The following is a 19,048-nucleotide window of genomic DNA, read 5'->3' as shown; positions in this document are numbered from 1 at the left end:
GGACAAAAGGCACCACATGTCGAGTGCAGTCAAGTTATTTGATACGCGTCTGGTGTTGTCTTTAGCCTCGAGGTTCCCAATTTCCACTTACAGGACCACAGGGGCGCAGAAGACGAGATACCGATACGAGTCATGACGGGCCTCCTTTCCCTTTCTTAAGGGGTTCCTGAGTTATGCTATATTTAGCTGGTACCCGCGAAAATGGGACGGATGGGCTCCTCCTCATAAGTCATATGTTTCCAGAGGCAATCGTAATAATGCTGCGCCTCCTTTAGACTCGGTGTGGTCCGTTTGCACAGCCCGTTGAGACCCGCTGCATTGGAGACGATGAGACCAGAAAGGCACCAATAATTACGGCAGAACTTGAAGTTTACATGGGGTGGATGGGGTTGTTTCTACCGCTGTAAGGGGTTCTTTGAGATCCCACGCGAGGCCGAGTTTCCCTCTGCGGAAGTCCGGAGTACGGCATGGGAAAGAGTTGTGCAAAGACGGCGGTTGAGCCAAGACATCACTTGTATTGAGAGGCAGCGGCCTCTGACTCGCCTAAAGTAAATATGTACTGTAGAAAGAAACCTTTCCAGCCGTCTTAGATGAGTGACACTGTCGTCATGACGGAAGCTATGGATGGGACATATAGTCCCCGGTGCTAGTTGGACCTGATTTGCACGTTACCACCAGGGAAAATCAGTATCGCGAATGGCGTTTGAGCCGCAGTGTATCTCGCCAACACCTTCGTGGTGCGAAAACCAGTCGTCGATATAGTCCACCGTCATGTTGGCCTTGGCATACGCCGCATTGACAGCCTCTTTGAGAATGTCCTTGCCGTCAATGACGGGCCCCCATACGTTGGCGGACAAGTACTTGCCCTTTCCAAGGACTATGCCATTGACGGCGCCGGGGTAGAATGCATATACCTGGAACGCGTGGTCGCGGTCCTTGATGTGTTCCTCCTCCTGGCCCGGCTCCGGCAGGTACTTTTTGGGCTGGTACGGTCTTGGGCCGGCCATGGCTTCGTTGTAGTACAGCGCCGGCACGCGAAAGATTTCGCCATCGTCGAGTCCAACCTCTTGTTTTACAATGTTGATGTTTCGCTCAATGTTCCACGCGGCGTACTCCTGGGCCCGGGAAAAGTTGGCCCGGCTGAGCACGGCGTCGATCGTCATAGCTGGAAGACTGACATCATCTGGTTTCCGGCTATCGGCGCTGTCGGTAGGGAAGCTCGGCCTCGACAAGGCCCGGACATTGCCATGGCCTGCCTTTTGGGCCTTTACGAGGAGATCAAGGCCGGCGAGGGGGTCGTCCACCATCATGGCCCAGCCGCGCTTGTTGTCGGCGGGGACGAACTGCATAAACTCGTCTGTGTGGCCGATGTACAGCCAAGTTGTGTCAATGTCAACGGGCTTCTGCATCTCTTGGGCCTCGAGGAACTTGATGATGTTGGCCTTTTGCCCGCCTCGCGACCCCATGATTACACGTCCAGCTGGATACGACTTGCCGTTGTGCGAATGGGGAGGAATAGTCTCCAGATTGCCCGTGTGATCTACGTCGCTGTCATGGTTGTCGATTTGGAGGAACTGGACTGCTCCAACGGAGTCGGATCGCATATCGGAGAAGGCGATTCTTCCCTCGGTGTTATTGATGGCGGACCGGATCATAACTCCCAGCGTGACAGGTCCATCTGGCCCGGGAATACTGGTATATCCAGCTTCGAAATGGTCCTGGGGAAACTGGTCCGCCCCAACCAGCCGTAGTGGTTTCTGGATACCGGCCTTTGTTATGTGGTCCTGCAGCTCCTTGGCAAACCTGGCTCCTAGGCCCTTCTCCGTGGGCCTCATGGTAATGATCTCCCTGGCCTGTTGCAGATGGTGGTGCGTCAAGACGGGAGCAACCCGGAGAGCCACCGCGTCCTTGACCGTCTCGGCACCGTCACTGACGCTGAACTGTACAGTAGCTCTGCCGTCCCAGACACCCGGGCGGCGAACGTCGCGGGCGTCAATGCCAAGTTCCAGGCCCTTCTTGATTTCGTCGGCGGCGAAGGTGTAGTTGGCGGCCACGTATAACCAGTCACTGCCCGACTTGTGGAAAACGCGGACCTTTTCGGCGGCTGCTTCTCCCAGCACGGCAATAGACCCGGTAGCCGAGCTGCTCACATCTGCCATGGGTGCAGTTTTCAGGGCAGCCAGATATTTGGAGTTTCGCAGCACATTATCGGCAGCGTCATGGCATTTGTCTAGTTCTTGGTTGGGCGTAGAAGGATCAGGACCGTCTCCGAAATCGAAACTGGTAATGATCTTGTCAGAGCAACGCCGGTTCGTATCTACGATGTTGGCCAGAAACAGGGCGCCGGTCTGCTCAGTCCAAGTTTCTTTTCCGGCAAGATCGGTGCTGCCTTCCACATCAACTTTGCCGTCGCGGTTTGTGTCGGCGAGGATGACGGGGTTCAAGGCCCGGCTGACGCTTGCAAGTCCTGATCTCGTATTAGCGTAGACAAACAACATAGATAATTTCAGATGCATCATTTCTACCCAGAGACAAGATCGCCGTGGCTGTACTGATGCGAGGCATTGCGTTTTTTTCGGCGGTGCAAGCACGTTGCCCGCTGATGAACAAGGGGATCAAGATGACTTGAGGCTTTCTGTGTGTTGTCTATGTTGTCCTTGATCCAGACAAGATAATGTTATAATGGGATGTCTGGTAAAGCTATCATAGAACCGGGCAACATGTACGCTTTATATATTTGAAATTCAGTCTCACCACCAACACAAAGGATATCGGGTTCATCCGCCGAGCCAGGCAAAATGATGTAGCAATAGATGCCCGTGCCCAATATCCCGCCGTTTGCGTCGTTTGGTCTCTTGGGTCGTGGCAATCCCACCTTGCATTTCATATTACAAAAACTTTTCATTACTACGGTGATATGGCGTGATACACATAGCCCTGCAATCTTATGATAATATAAGTCCTGCGCATATGCGAAGAGGGAGGAGCTGGCTCCCTTGCCATGCCGTGCCAATTGATTGTACATGCCATATAGATGGCCCAAATCTCTGATCCACTCTATCTTACAAGTCATTGACAAGTCTTGCACATGAAAGTTAATAAATTTGACACAATTCAGGTTATTTGTCCCTCTGATACGTCCTGAGCTAAAAATTGAATGTTTGGTTGAGAATACGAAGCAGTGTATCTTTACGTTGACACTTGAGACTGAAAACCGTATTTTTGCAACTGGACACACAGCCACATCAGCGTCACTGTAGTCGATCTTCTAGATACAGGTATACCCGTTGGCAACTAAGTGGACTAGCCACTTTACCTGTCTTGCCCATTTTTCGTCTTAATATAGTAAACAGCAGGGGCCAAGTATACCTGAAACGTCGTCCGCCAGTACCACCGACTGACAGCCACAATATCGTCTAACCCTCTTTGGAAGCTATTTAATAGCTCATACCATATTATGATCAGATTCCCGTAGGACCAAGAGCCATGATCCGAGCCTCTAGCATCCGATTCGTTGCAACATGTAGTCCCTGGGTTCCATCCTCGGGCGGGACGTACCGCCAAAGATTTTTGGCCCGGAGATCGGTCTCGATAGAACCATTCATCCCAAGGTGCGCTCAGTTATGCTATGAAGAGCGTTTATCCACTGCTAACTAGACCAAAAAACAGGTTACACCGCGCCTAGGCATCATCCTAGTTCTACACAGCCACCCCGTTCCACTACCCACTAGGCACTAGACAGACATGTCTTAGTCGTCCGTATGGTTGGAATTAGATTATTCAGAGTGTGGAATGTAAATGCTGCGGGACGCAGGACGCAGGACGAAGACGCGATGCGACCCAACCGGTGAGATGGATGTATGCGTTCATGACATGTCAGAGCTGGGGAATGGGCAGATATCCAAATCTACACGAACTAGCCTGTTATATTTGTAAGCCTGAATAAGATATTCTTGGGTAAGACCTTGGCAAAGTGCCTGTTTCCTTTTCCCGGCGGGCATTGAGACCTTATCGAGTCAATGAGAGCAGCACTTGTGAACATGCGTCCCTTCTTTTTTGCCTGCCTTGCAAGGTGTTGTGATGCTTTCTGTTAGCATTTTCACATAACCTGAAGAAAAAGAGCCGCCATGGCAAGCTCAGCCTTAGCACTAATCGAGTAAAGTAAAGCTGTGTAATTCGAATGCATGGAAAGCTGAGCAGCATCAAACATTTAGCCGAGACACGCCCTTATCAGGTCTCGCTATAGCAATACATACACGAACCGCATCGCCAACATGCCATTTATTCAGTGGGTCTCACTACTATTTTCATGGAAATATTTTCCCTTGCGTGTCGGAGAATTTGAACGCGAGGGGGGCTCCCCCCTTTACCTCGAGAGCCACTCGTCCTCGAAGCGCTGATTCAAGGTCCTTTCGCTTAACTTCATTTTCATCAAGAAACACCGAGATCACCAGACCAAACCCACCCTGCCCTGCCCTGCCATCGTGTCAAAAATGGCCTGGAAGGACTCGAGGGAGAACAGCAGAATTTGATGCAGTGTGGAAGCAGAGACGTCTAGTGATGTCAACTCACCAATGGATTCGACAGCATCGAAAGCGTCTTTTAAAGGCGCCAAAGCTCCAGTCAGCCCCTCGACTGCCCCATCGATGGATGTAGAGAAGACAGAGCTCAAAATAAATGAGGAGAGACCGAGGCCGACGTACCGAGGGCTTTTTACGTAATGAAGCCGAGAAAGTGAGCTACGTAAGAGGCCGCGCAATACGTTACCGAGGCGTTGTAAAATAGCCCAGAGAGGTTGTTCTAGTCTTTATACCCTATTACATCTACCTCCAGTCCATATAAATAAGGGCAGGAGAATCTACTCGTAGATAGTAATAAATAGTTACGATGGAAAACTTGCTCGTTAACGGTTAACGCCTGCGCTTAGAAATTTCGCAAGGCCATAGCAACATAGCACGTGGCAAACTAGGCTCACAGCTCGATTACAACTGCATAATAAGCGTATGCATTTTTCTCTACCTGTGAAACAGGTTGAAAAGCGCCATATTTTATGCGCATTGCGCATTTAACCAACTAGCAGTTGGCCATGCTACTAATATATTCCTGAAAGTCTAATTGAATCAAGCGTTATTCAATGATATGAATACTGAATTTGCTGCACACGACTACCAACAGACAGACTCGGTGGGAGAGCAAGTCCGATCAACAGTAGCTACAAGACCCTGATGTCAACGAACGAGTTATCCAAGGGGTAGGCAAAGCGAGCGAGAATTTTGAAGCGCCGGAGCGTTGCACATTCCAGTCTCCTGATCCCTCCTTCCTATTCCAGCTTAACTTGTTTGTATGCGAATCGACTCAGGCCAACAGGCGTCCCAAACATAATAGAAGAGGCTTTTTTTTATACTTGAGAAATAACAACGTATAATAATTCTAGTACAGGCTATATAAACAGGCCAGTAAAGCGTATACTAGGTTCGCCCAGAAAAACTGCAGGGCCAAGCCTTTCAGTTCACCAGTAATAGCCCAAAGATGGGAACAAGTTTTCCATCTTGGCATGAGCTGGTCTAGCTTGCTGGAAGAGTAATATTACTGCATTATCTCAACTAGTAACGTCGCCTCAGGAGCTGGTCATGTGCCTCGTCACGGTCCATACAATTATACAACTAGCTTTTTAAAGCTTTCAGAACCTCAACCTCTTTGGTCTTGTGGCTGCTGTGTTTATATTGTTATTTATTGTTTACCGTTCCTTATTACGTGTGGCTTTTCCTCGCACAAAGTGTAAATTATGTTCAACTCAACTTGACTATTTTGCTTTTACACGGTGCGGCTTTCCCTGGTTTCCGTTGCCACTTCGGCGGTGGCAACGTTTTCCGACCTTTGTTCCTGTTCCGGTTCCGAGCCGTTGTTTCTCGTCGAGTGGGTCATAGTCAAGGCGGCAACTTGTCCGATTGACCGCATTAACTGACCGCAATGAGTGTGATAGAGTGTATAGGGTAGATATATATCGAGTGGAAGCTTGGTGGTGAATGAGTTGGCGATTCGTTTTCCCCTCGACTTGTAGTGTACGCTTTTAACAGGTATCTTGGCCAGAGCTTCCAAAGCTTCCAAACAAATCTCTTACTCTCCGTGTAAATAATCGCTGTATTCAAGTCGCACTTGACCTTGTTCGTGCCCCTGATACCTTCACATATATTACGTTCGGATAACCTGAGTCGATTCCGAATAGGTTTTCGGCAGGGACTTAAAACGGATTGCCTAGTAATTGCTACGCCGCTGTCGGCACCGAAGATGACGGCGCATTTTCGGCAGCGTGTATTCTCCAGGGTTCAAAAGGTTCCTAGGCAACTAATCCCGGGATTTACGGTTTCAGTTCCACGCCACACGCTGGTAACGCTCCCAATGCCAAGAACTATTGCATTATTGAAACACATCGATCCACTTTCTCGCAGTGTTCGTGCGGTTGGGACTGCGAACCGTACTGGTAATATTCGAAGTCAACTGGTCTCGTAACGAGTCAGCTTAGTGTACTATATACGTCAGGAATAGTATCTACTGCCGCACTAATGTCTCGACAAATGCTGTTGGCATGAGGAGCTTCCCGCTCACTTACTATGCAACGCGGCCGAATATATCGGGAGTTTATCACCACAGCAACAAGGTATTCCCAGGGGTTGCGCATAAAATTCGGGAGCTCCGCCTACATAGCAGTTTCTTATTAATTAATAAATGTTTCGAGATTGAGTAATGGCTCTGCCTTGATACGTAATCCTCAAGTTTCTGCAAAATTCTAGAATCGAAGTCTCTTTGAAAAAAAGGTAGTTATATAAAGCCAAGGACAGCCTTAGATAGAAATACATATTTGCATCCCACTACTATCAACTTCTTCTACTACTCTCTACTTACCAAGATCTTATTATCAAGCCTCCACTTTAAAATGAAGCTCACAGTTACCCTAGCCATTTTATTCGTTCGTCTGGTTGCGGCTGCGCCGCTCGAGGTTCGCAATCATCAGTTCGACGGTCCTGCTCCCATTGTGTCGAATGGTCCTGATACGAACAATCTCTTGCTTCCCAACTTTTCTGGCGATGATACTCTTAGTCCAAGCAATCTCTTGCGTCCCAACTTTCCTGGCGGTGATACTCTTAGTCCAAGCGCTCTCCTTCCTTTTGATGACGATTATTTTTTTTAATCCGTTTGAACCAAGCGGCAATAATAAAATCATCTTGGAACTGGGATAAGAATCGATTCCAGTGACTTTGACTTGCTTTCTAGACTAGGGGTAAGTGTTATCACCTTATCAAGCGTGGTACAGCAGCTAACATCCCCAGCGTTAAGTACCCATTTCACGCGGGCGCAAGCTAGACTTGAATGAGGCTATATTCAGATGACACTCAAAATACAAGGCCTTCTTCATTCAGTCCTAAGTGCGTTTACAACTATAGAGTGGCTTACCTGACGGGCCGGCTTGTGCGAAGTCTCTTACTATTTATAAAAATGATCTTATTAGCTGGCTAGGTAGACTCAATCAAACTGTTCTACTGTTTTCATATAATATTATTCCGTTATGAGAATTATTATTTAGCCGAAAGCTGTGAATACATCAGTTCTTAAGTTTTCCCGAATAATAAGGGTTTAGTGCGGATAAGTTTTAGAGGTTCTGATTGGTCCAACAGGAGACCAAACCGTGGGCGGCCTGCCCAGAGGAGCCTTGAGGAACGAAAGCTTGACATGATATAGTGGTTTGTGAGGAGTTTAAATGTCTTAACGTGAGAGCAGATTCAGAAGCTGGAGTAGCAGCTTCTTAGTAGCTGATTTTAGTGCGGAAGTTTAGGAATTGCTGAACTAGGGGTAAACTAGACAGAGCATAAGAAAAAGTTATATACTTAAGCGTAAGGAGGGAAAGTAGTTGGGTTATTATAACCTATTAGTTTCATGGGTCCCTGTGCTGCTATCTTCTATTAATATCACTGTTGCCCACTTCTTGACGGCTGTATCTAGTTCACCTATATTAAATGCTTCTTCCAAGTCAGTCATCGCTCCACTCAGCTGCGGGAGCGACAAAACTTGTCCCATTATGTCCATCTCTTTTAATTCTAAATAACGTTAAAATAAGCCTAAATCTTAAAGTTTAGCAGTAAGATACTTAGTAGTATAAAGAGGACTTGCTTCTAGAAGTGCTCAGGATCAAGGTCAAGCACACCGCGGTAGTCTAGGATAGGGTTGCTTATTGTCGGGCAGGCTTATTTAATATCGGGATTAAGGGCGCAAGACATAAAGTAAATCGGGCCTAAGGACACATAATATAGTAATTTATCTTCTCATAGCATCTCATAGTGAAATTTCGTCGCGAAATTTGCTATAAATAACCGGCGGCAAATAATTTCTAATCTCTCTGCGGTCTAGCGGCAACAATGTATCGGCGAAATGGGCCACCTTTCTGTTGAGAATGGAGATACAAGCCAAGCCTTGGCCTTGGCGAAGGCGAGGTGAATCAAAGGGTCAATGGCAGTTTCTACCCGATGCAATGCTCAGACGAGGCTGTACAAAAAGATCAATCATCTATTGTAATTCAAAGAATATAGTACGGCAGCGTAGTGGCCTTGAAGAAACAATTTGCTGGTCACTCTTGAAATTGCACAGACAAAACAAGCAGCCAAACATACGACATTCCGGCAACGCCAAAGCCATCTCTAATAAACCTTTCACCAAACTCCTTGTCAACCCGGGTATGTGGGCGTCGCCGCCCATTTGTAGTGGCAAGGGCTCCAGATCTACTCTATTCCCTCACCCTTCTGTCCTCCTCGTCCATGTCGTCAGCCAGCCGGTGGCCGAGCCCCATCCACAGGGGCGGCCTGTTCAGACAGCGTCGGGTCGTCATTGTCGCAATCGCCCTGCTTGCCCCTCTCTAAATCGGGCTGTTCGAGCCCCATCCGGATGCCCTGAAGGACGGCCTCGTGGTGTCCAATTCCACAAGCGACCGACGCAACCAGGCACCGGAGGTTGAGGAGATCCATCCAATGGATGGGGAAGTCGGACATGAAGGGTCCGGTCAGAATAAAGAGAGAAATAACTCCCGAGATCAACTTGCCTCTTTCCCAGCTGTTGCGAGTAAAAAAGAGGAAGAAGAAGCATAAATAAGATAGCAGACAGAGCGAGCAACATATGCGGAGGCTATTTGAAAAGAAAAAAAAGTTAGCCATTGCTGCTGCATGGCGGGCGGGGCAAGTTAAAGTAGTCACCTCATCACACACGATGCTGACACGGTCGGCGGATCGTCGAGTTGAAAGTTGACCAGACACAGCTCCGACCCCGCAGATATAACGGCGCACGCGGCTGTGATGAGCTTCTTGGGGTCCAAAGCTTTTGCGGCTGCAGGGCCAAAACAGATGTCTGCAGCACCGAGACACAACAGCCACATTGCCGCCCAGCGTCGATACCTGGACCCAATCGGTAAACGAGAGACCATGGCTGCATCGAGGTGCATGGAACAGCTTTGGTCCCAAGGCTCCTAAAGTAGATATACCCCTGTCAGCATCGCGAAACTATGATGTGCCCCACCGTGATTCCCCTTTTTTTGTCTGTGCTTATTTCTTTTTATTCTTCAATGTTGTTTTAGCTTAATCCCACAGATTCTATCAACTGTACTGTCATGTTCCAGTCTTCAACACTTTTGGACTTACCGTCAGGCCAGACGTGCGCTCGTGACGCCAGAGGAAATCGTACGTGACCTCGTCGCCGTGCGAGCCATGAGCGCCACGAGCGTACAGGTCAGTCTGGAAGATGAACCAACTACTCGGTAGGCGGACGTCAGGTTTGACAGTGGGATTGGCCGTTTCCAAGTCGACAGAGTCGTCGATCGAGTAGGCTAGGAAGCCGGTCCGAGAGTTGGAATTGCCCGACCCGCGCAGGGCAGCGGTCCATTCCTCAGACATCCGCTCGACAAGGCTTTGAATCGCGAGGACGATCGAGGGACAGTAGGCGCCCATGTCTGGAGCCATTGCGGGCAGTGTGAATGTCAAGTTGCCTGCGGGTATGTACAGAATGAGTTGGTCTGCTCTGTTTGACAGAATTGGCTATACTTGCCAGGGACAAGAACGCAGGGCGTTTTGATCGGTCGAGTATAAAAGCGATTCCGAATATGCTATCTTGGACAGCACTGCTTGCAGGCCGTGAATACCCTACCCCAGCCGGTACTTCGCTTTCTGTGGGGTTGCCCCACAAGCTTGCCTAGCCGCATGTCAACCAGTTAGCCCCGCGTGACTCCTTTACACCAATCTCATTCGTCGACAATGCGTTTCGTTACGTCAAGTTTTCCCAAGTTGTTGGAGTTACCACGGAGGAATCTCGCCATCTTCCCCAGGTACATTGTCCCTAGAGGAGACTGCGCTAGTAGAACGGCCACTAGGAGAAAACCTCGCCTCTTCTCACGAGCGTCCAAGAAATCCCCAAAGACCGCAACTCAACCATGGACGGACCAGAAGTCCCAGCTCATGCCGACCGTCATGTCTGGATAGACAAGGAGCGCAATCAGCCGGCAGCCGGCTCGCTGTTAAACAGACAAGGCCTTGCCTCTGTTGGTGTTATCTGCGCTGGGTTCGCGACCGCAATCATGATTTTCCTCCGTAATCCAGGTAAGCTCGCAGGCTAAGAAACAAGGGTGAAGTGAATATTCACAATACTTGACGCTGACTTGTGCCATCTACAGCTATAAAGCAGCCAGGAGAGGTAAATCGTGGGGGTGCAGATATCAGCGTACGTGCGTCCAGCGCGCAAACAACTATTATATACGCCCTCTGCGTTATTGTTTACTGCGCAGTAGGACTGGTCAATATCATGCAGGGACAGAGATACTGGGCCAACTGTGGCCTGATAGCAATTGCCGTAGCCGTCTTCATCGGCCGCATTGCTGGAATAGACAGGATGCTCGACGCTTTAATCGTGGGAGGGTATGCGAGCCTCATCACGGCTAAGATTTTCACTTCCTTATTTCCCTAGAAGTCAGAGGCCTTTGGTTGACAATTAAGTCTTATACCGTGACACTAGGAATCTAGCCCAGCGGCTGGTGGAAAATTACACGTGGGAGGCACTTATAGTAATGAATCGGCGAACGCGGCGAGTGCCTTGTGCGACTGAGGGGCAACAAGACTTTCTATCTAAAGTAATCCAAGAGATATTTCTGCCTGTTTTCTTAGTGCAGTCCCAGAGCCTAGCTGTCTTATCGTTAGATGCAGATGCTACCAGCTTGCTGTCTGGCGAGAATATAGCCCTCTAAACCGCATCCGAGTAGCCCAAAGGAACACAGTGCAATGTTCCCGTACCAACATCCCAAAGCCTAATCTCTCCTGGGATCCTCCGAGTTACGGACGCGACTAGCTTGCTATCTGGCGAAAATGCAACAGCCCAGACGCCCCCAGATTTATCGTGAATACTAGATAAAGTAAGCAATGTAATAGGTTAATTATAGTAAGGTAAGGTCGGAGTAATAAGAGTTAGGCTATTAATATATATATAAAGTTCCTTAGTGTAGCAGAAACCCTAAAAGCTCTAAGAAGTTATATATAAAAACTATAATAATTTAGTTAATAATAAAATAAACTAAATAGCTTATTTAGACTTTTACTATTAATAGTTATAAGGACCGCTAAAACTTTTATATAAGTTTACTATAAAACTTATAATACACCAAAGACTGTTATTAGCTGAATTGAGCTATTGCTCCAAGCCCTCTTCGAGCCCTTGTCGCAGGAGATCAGCCCAACGAAATCATTGCACGACAGCTGAATACACAACCATCATCTGGTACATGCAGGTTATTATCAGATCATCTATCTAAGGCTGAGGGTGAAGAAGGAGGAAGCAAGCTGGAGACATGCATAGAGCACGCGACTGTATCATTCTTGCTCTCCCAGCTAGGGAAACAAACAAATTGCACATATAATGTATAATAGGTGTCGTTATTGCCGCTCGACTAGCGTTAATAATCAGGCCCTGTAGTTTACATGATCAAAAGTAATCAGACCCCAACAATTTGTTTTTCCAGCGAGGGCGCTCAGTATTAGGGCTCCGTATTCTCCTCAACTCCTTTGCGAGTGCAAGATTGTTACGGCTGCGATAATCCAATGACCCGATACAGTGCCAGGTCCTACTTGGGGATGTTCACCTCATTGGCCTAGGTCAATATCACGAGCCGGTCTCGCCAACGTCGCCCGCCAGTGATGCTTATTCACCGGGTCCTTCTGATAAATGTTGACCTCGTAGAATTTGTCGTGAACCTCGCACTTGTAGTTCTTGTACCTTGATCCCATTATTTAGAATTCAGACAAAGAATTGCGCTTGTGGGCATGCCTACGTGTTGAGTTTCTGGAAATTGGCTTGAATCAAGTCATCCTCGACCACCTCGACAAAGTCGCCAGTAGTGCCCTGGACTGGGATGAAATACTTTTTGGATTCAAGCGGACCATAGTTTTTCTGCCTGACGAGCTGAACGGCAAACGGGGGCGCGAGGTGGACGAGGTCGGTCTTTGTTTCACCCGTCGAGTCCCGTGCGGATTGCCTCGGGAAGGCAGCCCACGACATGAAAGAAGTAAACATGCCCTGGTGAGAAAGATATTGGGGGCGGTAAGGACTGATTGAATTGCAGCAAAATATTACCAACGACATTCTTGGTAGCTGTTGGATGTGAGTGCAACGATTTTATATCAGGGGACTTGGAATTATACGTGTAAGAGTTGGCATTTACACAGGACGCTGATTGGAGACTGAGGATACCGATCTCGAGAAATTCAAGTCTCCCAATGTTGTCTCTTTATACCCATCTGCCATAATAACCTGATAAAAGCCCCAATGAAGCCAGTTAGAGATGATTGGCTCGATGAGTCGGTTTGCAGCCATGGACGCCTCGCAGATTTTGTGGCATACCGCTGAGGGGTGGGAGCCAATGCGAAGCTCGCCCCGGAAAAGTATAAATATAAAGCAGTCAAGAATCCGCGCCCATCATCTGGTCCTTTCTTCCTTCTCTCACGGGCGGCCCTGTCGGTCTCACCGCACACAGTTCTTACAGGTTTCCGCTTACCGTACATTCGTTGCCCCCCGACGACTTTGCATTTCGCGCAGCCATCGTACTTGTCTTCTCTGCTCCGTTGACACTCTCCTGCAGGCTTCTTTTATCCCATTGTCCTTTTTAACCGGGTCGGCCTCTAATTTCCGTTCAAACTCCAGCGGAGCCATCTGGATCTGATCAACTACATCATCATCACGAAAACCGATCTATCCAATATGTGGATCCTAGCTGGGTGGTCCGGGGAAACGGCGGTCCGCTCGAAGAGTATAATGAGGCAGTGTCAAGCCCTGTCGAGCCTGCTGGACAGGACGAAGTAGGCGAAGAAACATCTAGGCTCGCGAATGCCCTCCAAAACCTGCAACGGCGATCTGACCACCATTTACAACAAAACTCGGCTGTTTCAAGTCTCTTCCAGTGCCCAGAGTGCTGGGAAGTCTTTTCCAGACGGTCACTGACGTAAGTTGCTCTGCGTTGCGCGCTCTCCAGCCCGTCGTTGACACGGTCAAAATAGTCGGCACCTCAAGCAGCATACCCGCCCATTCAAGTGTTGCGTGGCCAGCTGCACAAGGGCCTTTAGCCAGAACGCAGGACTTTAACGTCACGTCAATTCCGTCCATAGACGGCCGTTGGCTCAGACGAGGTGGTACTGCTCGGTGGCTGGGTGCAAGTACAAGTTGGCCAGTGACGGCACGTCACGCAAGGACAGCCTCGATCGGCACATGAGAATACGGCACGGGGAGAGAAGCATCCAACTACATGATGTCAAATAGGCAGTTGATACAATGTGACCAATACACTCCTTTTCGCCAGGCAAACATGATGCGCCATGCCGTGCCGCGTCCGACATGGCGAGAAATCAACAACAGCCTCCAACTCGCATCCACCGCCGGCATCTGTGGAAAGCAAAGCCAGTGCCTATCTCATTCCCATTCCACTCCACTCCCGCAGCTTGTGTCCGTAGAACCAGAGCAGCCCGGGGCTGACTACGCCAATGCCAATGGTGGTGAAGGCAAGAAGGGAGTTCCCCCATCCAAGGCCGAGAGCCTGGTACATTTTCGGCGCAAACAAGGGAAAGCTAAAGCCAAACATTGTACGGACAAAGGCACCGGCGGCGGCGGCGCTCGCTGCGTAGTGCTCGTTGTACGCATCCACCACGTATGCCTGGGCGCTCTGGAAAGCAATGATGAGCCCCGTGGCAAGTATCACGCAGCCGATATTGGGCAATATCCAGTGTGCCCCTGCCTGTGCCGTCCATCCATACACGAACAGGCCGACGGGACAGAGCACGGCGCCGATAATCATGGGCGGGACGCGCCACTCGGGCAGGCCATCCTCGTGGCCGTACTTGGTTTGAAACTTGACGTAGAGCTGGTCACGCAGAGTCAGCATCATGGCCACAGGACGCCTTGATTTGGGAATGATTTGCAAACCTTGTCAATCAACGGGTGCGAGATTTGAAGCCCAATGATGAATCCTATACCAAGAGACAGGTAGTTCAAGCTCGCGGGGCCCTTGGCCATGCCATACGTGCCTACCCATACAAGAGGAAATGTGTGCAGTCTATCGCCTCCATTGTTAGCTGTGGGTGATGAGAAATGTCTGCGAGTCTGTTGCGCTCTACTTACACCAGATACATGACGCCATATAGATACGCCCGATACAAAGACGGTACTTGCACGGCAGGATGGGCAAACAACATGATGAACGGTACCAAGATGCGACGCCGGAGCACTTGGGACAAGGGCCGGTTCTCCTCCGTGACATGCCTCCGGCCAGTCTCCCTGGTCAGGCGCCTCGCCTTTTGCAAGAGGATCCTAGGGCCGTACGTCTCCCTCAGGAAGAACAGGGCAGCGACTTGGACGACGAGGTCGAAAGCAGACGTCGACCAAAATATCCAGCGCCAGGTCGTGTATATGGACACGTACGCCCCCAGAATAGGCGCGAGCACCGGTCCCAGAAACGTGAGCAGCCCGTAGATGGCCTGGCCCTTGCCGCGCTCTTCCTTGCGCCAGCAGTCGGCCAGGATGCCGTTGCATATCTGCCCGTCGAGTCAGCACATCGTCTTTAGTTTGTTCAAGTCACGTCCAACGTACAGCCTGGGGCGCGCTCCCGCCCACGCCGCTCAGGAAGCGAAACGCAAGCATCTGCTCCTTTGTCTGGGCAAACCCGCACGCCAGGTTAAACACCAAGTACATGACATTGGAAAGCTGGAGCACAATGGCGCGGCCAAAGATCTCGGACAGCGGCGCCAGGACGAACGGTCCTTGGGCGAAGCCGAGCAGGAAGATGGTCATGACGAGCTGCTGCATGAAGCCCGCGGGGACCTGGAGGTCGCGGGCGATGACGTCCATGGCCGGCGTCACCATGGTCGACGAGAAGGGCGAGATGAAGGTGAAGCACGAGACCAGAATGGTGATGCCCCATTTGCGGCCTGCCTTCCAGTTCTTGGGGTTTTCCGGATCGTGCGGCCCGTCCCACGACACCACGATGGGATCGTCAGTGTCGAGCTTGAAGTCGGGCCCGGCGGCGTGGTAGGCCTCGACGTCATGCGATGCCGAGTCCGACGCGGCCATGTCGCACGCGTAGGCGCTCAGCAGGGGAACAGGAGGCGACGGGGGGCACGAGCCGCGCTTCATGTCGATCAAGGCACTCTATTTTGGAGGTTAGGGAAGCAAAGGGAGCGGTGTGACTTGCCAACATGGCTGGCTCGGACGAAACGTCGACGCCGCGTCGCAGGATTATAACAGCCGCCATGGCCGGAAGTTCACCGTCCGCCGGCGCTGGTATTTTTGGAATTCCAAAACGCAAAGGATGCTGGTTTGCAAAGTTTCAACACATGTCGAAGCGGGCTGCGGGAGAGTTCAGCCCTGCAAGGCACACTTGGCCTGGGGCTGGGGGAGATATTTTTGGCCCGTCCTGTCCGAGGCAGCGCAAAATGGCCTCAAACCGGCTCGGCGCACCATTCCATGGCATCGTTGGACGGGGCCAGCCAACCAGCTCACGGGGCTTTATCTTTAGGACTATCTTTATGCTTGTTGACTGGGTCCCTGGCTCCGCGACGACGTGGAGTCGCCGTGGAGAAGGAGAGAAGCTGCATGAGTGACGCGGCGATCGGCCCTTGCGCCACAACGCAAACATGATATTCCCGGCTGCATCAGGCAAGTGGTCGCGTGGTCATCGAGGCCGGGCCCAACTTTAACCAGACCACACGTCCACACGCTCGACGCTCGACGCTCGACGCTCGCGGTTCCCCAGACGGGATAGGATGGGATGGATGGCCATGACGGTGCGGTGCGTCCAGCAGCAGCACAGGATGCAACGTCCCGGCCAACCTCCGATCATGATCCGATCCGACGTCCTGCTGCGGTTTCTATCTTTAGTCCAGTACGGGGACTCGGTACGGCGCAGCTGGGCCAAGCCGCTTTCCTCATGCGGCCAAAATTAAACCTCAGTCGATGCGAAACTGGGCCATGCCAGAGATGCTCTAGAGTATACCCAGCGTCGTCATGTCATACATGTAGTTATATGATGAGAATCATTAATGGATGCCGTCTATACCCATCAACAGGCAGTTCATTCGTGGGCTCGAAATTTTCCTGGCCGTCACCACTCCATGTTTTTTCGACCCGGGGCCAGGATCAGGGCTCGAGAGCGTCACGGCCCAAAACAACAAGTTCTTTTGTCCGGGCCAAACTTTGCAGATAACACCATCAGACCTCACTACTATACCCTTACCCCTATAATGCCGCATTGGGTCGGGAAATTGGCGTCTTGTGGACTTGCTAGCGCTCCAACGTGTTCTAAATCAGTCCATTTTCAACGCCGAGATGCTGCACTGCCAGAGGACTTGATTAAGGCCCGTCCACGGAAACACGTTCATGTATGTATTGCAACACACCAACGGCCCACGGGTGTGGATATCCATCACCAAGTTGAATCTAATCTGGCAAGTATTCATGCGTGCTTTGCAAGCCATCAGAGACACCTTGTCACAGCCTCGACAATCTGCCTTGTAGACAGCAAGCGCTGCGCCTGAAGTCGGGGCCGTATCCCGTCGTGGCGATACAGTCTCTAGTTTCCCTGTTCCGCACATCCGGTTGAAGCTGGAAATAAACGTGCACAAGCAGGCCAGGAACACCGTGTAGATGCCAGATTTCGTCATCAATGCACATGGCGGTGGCAGAGTCGGTACGGCGCCGTCTCTCTTCCCATCCGGGTCCATGGCATCACGCTGAGACGTGGCCTAATTTCCATGTATATATCTGTGTTATGCGGCCCCTGAATGTAGATCATGTCCCGGTCAGTTTCCCACGCATCGGAGTTCAGCACAATCAAATGGCCACCATGAAGCCTCTTCGCATCCTCATTGCACCCTCGGGCTTTAAAGAAAGCCTCGAGCCAGACGAAGCCGCCGCCTGCATCGAAAAGGGCATCAGGCGAGTACTGGACAACGCAACGTCCATTGTCCGCCGGATGCCCGTCCACGATGGCGGCGAAGGCTTCTGCAACGCCCTCGTCGCCGCCAAGGGGGGCGAAATTCGTCCCATGACGGTGCTGGGACCGCACAAGACGCCCATTCCCTCGCACTACGGCGTCATCGGCGAGGACAAGCGCACCGCCGTCCTGGACATGGCGAGCGCAGCCGGCTTGCGGCTCGTCCGCCGAGACTGCCGGGACCCGACGGCCACGACGTCATACGGCGTCGGCCAGCTCATAGCCGCCGCTCTCGACGAGGGCTGCACCAAAATCATCATCGGGTGCGGAGACTCCGGCACCTCGGACGGCGGCGCCGGCATGCTCCAGGCGCTCGGGGCCCGGCTGCTCGACGACAACGATCAAGAGTTGCCCACGGCCGCGGGCGGCGGCTCTCTGATACACCTGCGCAGCATCTGCCTAGACGGCCTTCATCCGCGCCTCCTCGATTCCCGCTCAGGTAAGCACCTTCCCTACCGAGAACCGGAAACGGACCTCCCGATGCTCACACACGCCGTGTAAAGGCGGGCAGGCCATCGAGATGGAAGCCGTGTGCAACATCAAGAACATCCTCTGCGGCAGCAACGGCGTCGCCCGCGTCTACGGGCCGCAAAAGGGCGCAACACCCGCCCAGGTGAACGTCTTGTCGCGAGCCATGGACAATCTTGCCCGTGTGGCAGCCCCCCTCCTCGGATACGACATGTCGAGCGCCCCCGGTGGTGGCGCGTCCGGCGGCCTCGGCGCCGGCCTCCTTCTGCTCGGCGCCCGTCTCCGGCCGCGAGTGGCTGCCATCGATGAATATTTCCAGCTGCAGCAGACGCTCGACTCTCGCTGGGACATTGTCTTTACGGCCGAGGGCGCGCTCGACTCCCAGTCCACAAAGGGGAAGATGACGGGCGAAGTTGCGCGGAAAGCGAGGGCGCAGGGGGCATGTGTGATTGCCTTGGTGGGCACAATTAGCACGGGCGCAAATAGCGTCTATGAGGATGGGTTCTCGGCCTTTTCGAGTATCCTAGACTCTCCGCTGAGCTTGGACGATGCTATACAGCAGACGGCGAGCCTGCTCACCTCTGCGGCGGAGCGGACCATGAGGGTCGTCCAGGTTGGTCTGTCTCTTCAATCGCGGGATGGCCTGTAGCATGGTCGAAAGAAAACTGCATCAGTACATATGTAGTCGATGAGGATTTTAGTCACATACCGGTTGTCGCTGTTGTGGGGGATGGAAAGCGTTTCTTATAGCACATATTCCAGGAATAGTCATTTATATCAAGCCAAGTATTTTACTTTAGCTACGTACCTTTTTTGTTTATAATCTGCCTGATGCCGTGTTTGTGCCGTTTGATTCTTTTTTTTTCCAGCACCTGATTCTGATTGGCGCACCCTGGTTGAGTTTGCCTCTTGCTCATGAGTCATGAAACGTCTGGGGGACAGTTATGAAGTAACAGCTTAGTACGCAGTTGGCAATTATCTTTTGATACATCATCACTCTGCCAATAACGGTTGCAATGGGAGGTA

General features: G+C 51.2%; 6 protein-coding genes across 6 annotated transcripts; 2 read left to right on the top strand and 4 right to left on the bottom strand.

The window, feature by feature from the left end:
* Positions 1 to 668: 668 nt before the first annotated feature.
* Padi2 (Protein-arginine deiminase type-2) lies at positions 669 to 2,565 on the bottom strand (the record flags this gene model as incomplete). The annotated part of the gene is made up of 2 exons (XM_014687964.2): positions 669 to 2,467; positions 2,526 to 2,565. The coding sequence occupies 2 exons, from the start codon at positions 2,563 to 2,565 to the stop codon at positions 669 to 671; spliced, it is 1,839 nt and encodes a 612-aa protein (XP_014543450.2).
* Positions 2,566 to 8,813: 6,248 nt separating this feature from the next.
* On the bottom strand, positions 8,814 to 9,998 carry G6M90_00g082190 (uncharacterized protein; the record flags this gene model as incomplete). Its single annotated transcript, XM_066131195.1, has 3 exons — positions 8,814 to 9,171; positions 9,252 to 9,508; positions 9,681 to 9,998. 3 exons carry the CDS (start codon positions 9,996 to 9,998, stop codon positions 8,814 to 8,816), a joined length of 933 nt encoding a protein of 310 aa, XP_065987457.1.
* Positions 9,999 to 10,465: 467 nt separating this feature from the next.
* Positions 10,466 to 10,995, top strand: G6M90_00g082180 (uncharacterized protein; the record flags this gene model as incomplete). The annotated part of the gene is made up of 2 exons (XM_066131194.1): positions 10,466 to 10,631; positions 10,706 to 10,995. The coding sequence occupies 2 exons, from the start codon at positions 10,466 to 10,468 to the stop codon at positions 10,993 to 10,995; spliced, it is 456 nt and encodes a 151-aa protein (XP_065987487.1).
* Positions 10,996 to 12,161: 1,166 nt separating this feature from the next.
* G6M90_00g082170 (uncharacterized protein) lies at positions 12,162 to 12,576 on the bottom strand (the record flags this gene model as incomplete). Its single annotated transcript, XM_014687962.2, has 2 exons — positions 12,162 to 12,294; positions 12,350 to 12,576. 2 exons carry the CDS (start codon positions 12,574 to 12,576, stop codon positions 12,162 to 12,164), a joined length of 360 nt encoding a protein of 119 aa, XP_014543448.2.
* Positions 12,577 to 13,975: 1,399 nt separating this feature from the next.
* On the bottom strand, positions 13,976 to 15,696 carry vrtL_2 (Efflux pump vrtL; the record flags this gene model as incomplete). The annotated part of the gene is made up of 4 exons (XM_014687961.1): positions 13,976 to 14,428; positions 14,491 to 14,620; positions 14,686 to 15,098; positions 15,154 to 15,696. The coding sequence occupies 4 exons, from the start codon at positions 15,694 to 15,696 to the stop codon at positions 13,976 to 13,978; spliced, it is 1,539 nt and encodes a 512-aa protein (XP_014543447.1).
* A 1,708-nt stretch (positions 15,697 to 17,404) lies between these two features.
* Positions 17,405 to 18,671, top strand: glxK (Glycerate kinase; the record flags this gene model as incomplete). The annotated part of the gene is made up of 2 exons (XM_014687960.1): positions 17,405 to 17,993; positions 18,058 to 18,671. The coding sequence occupies 2 exons, from the start codon at positions 17,405 to 17,407 to the stop codon at positions 18,669 to 18,671; spliced, it is 1,203 nt and encodes a 400-aa protein (XP_014543446.1).
* Positions 18,672 to 19,048: the final 377 nt, after the last annotated feature.

Source organism: Metarhizium brunneum, chromosome 5 (assembly GCF_013426205.1).
Source record: "Metarhizium brunneum chromosome 5, complete sequence".
NCBI classification, from domain to species: Eukaryota; Fungi; Ascomycota; class Sordariomycetes; order Hypocreales; family Clavicipitaceae; genus Metarhizium; species Metarhizium brunneum.
The sequence above is the reverse complement of the archived record's forward strand: the minus strand, read 5'-3'. Positions and strand labels throughout refer to the sequence as shown.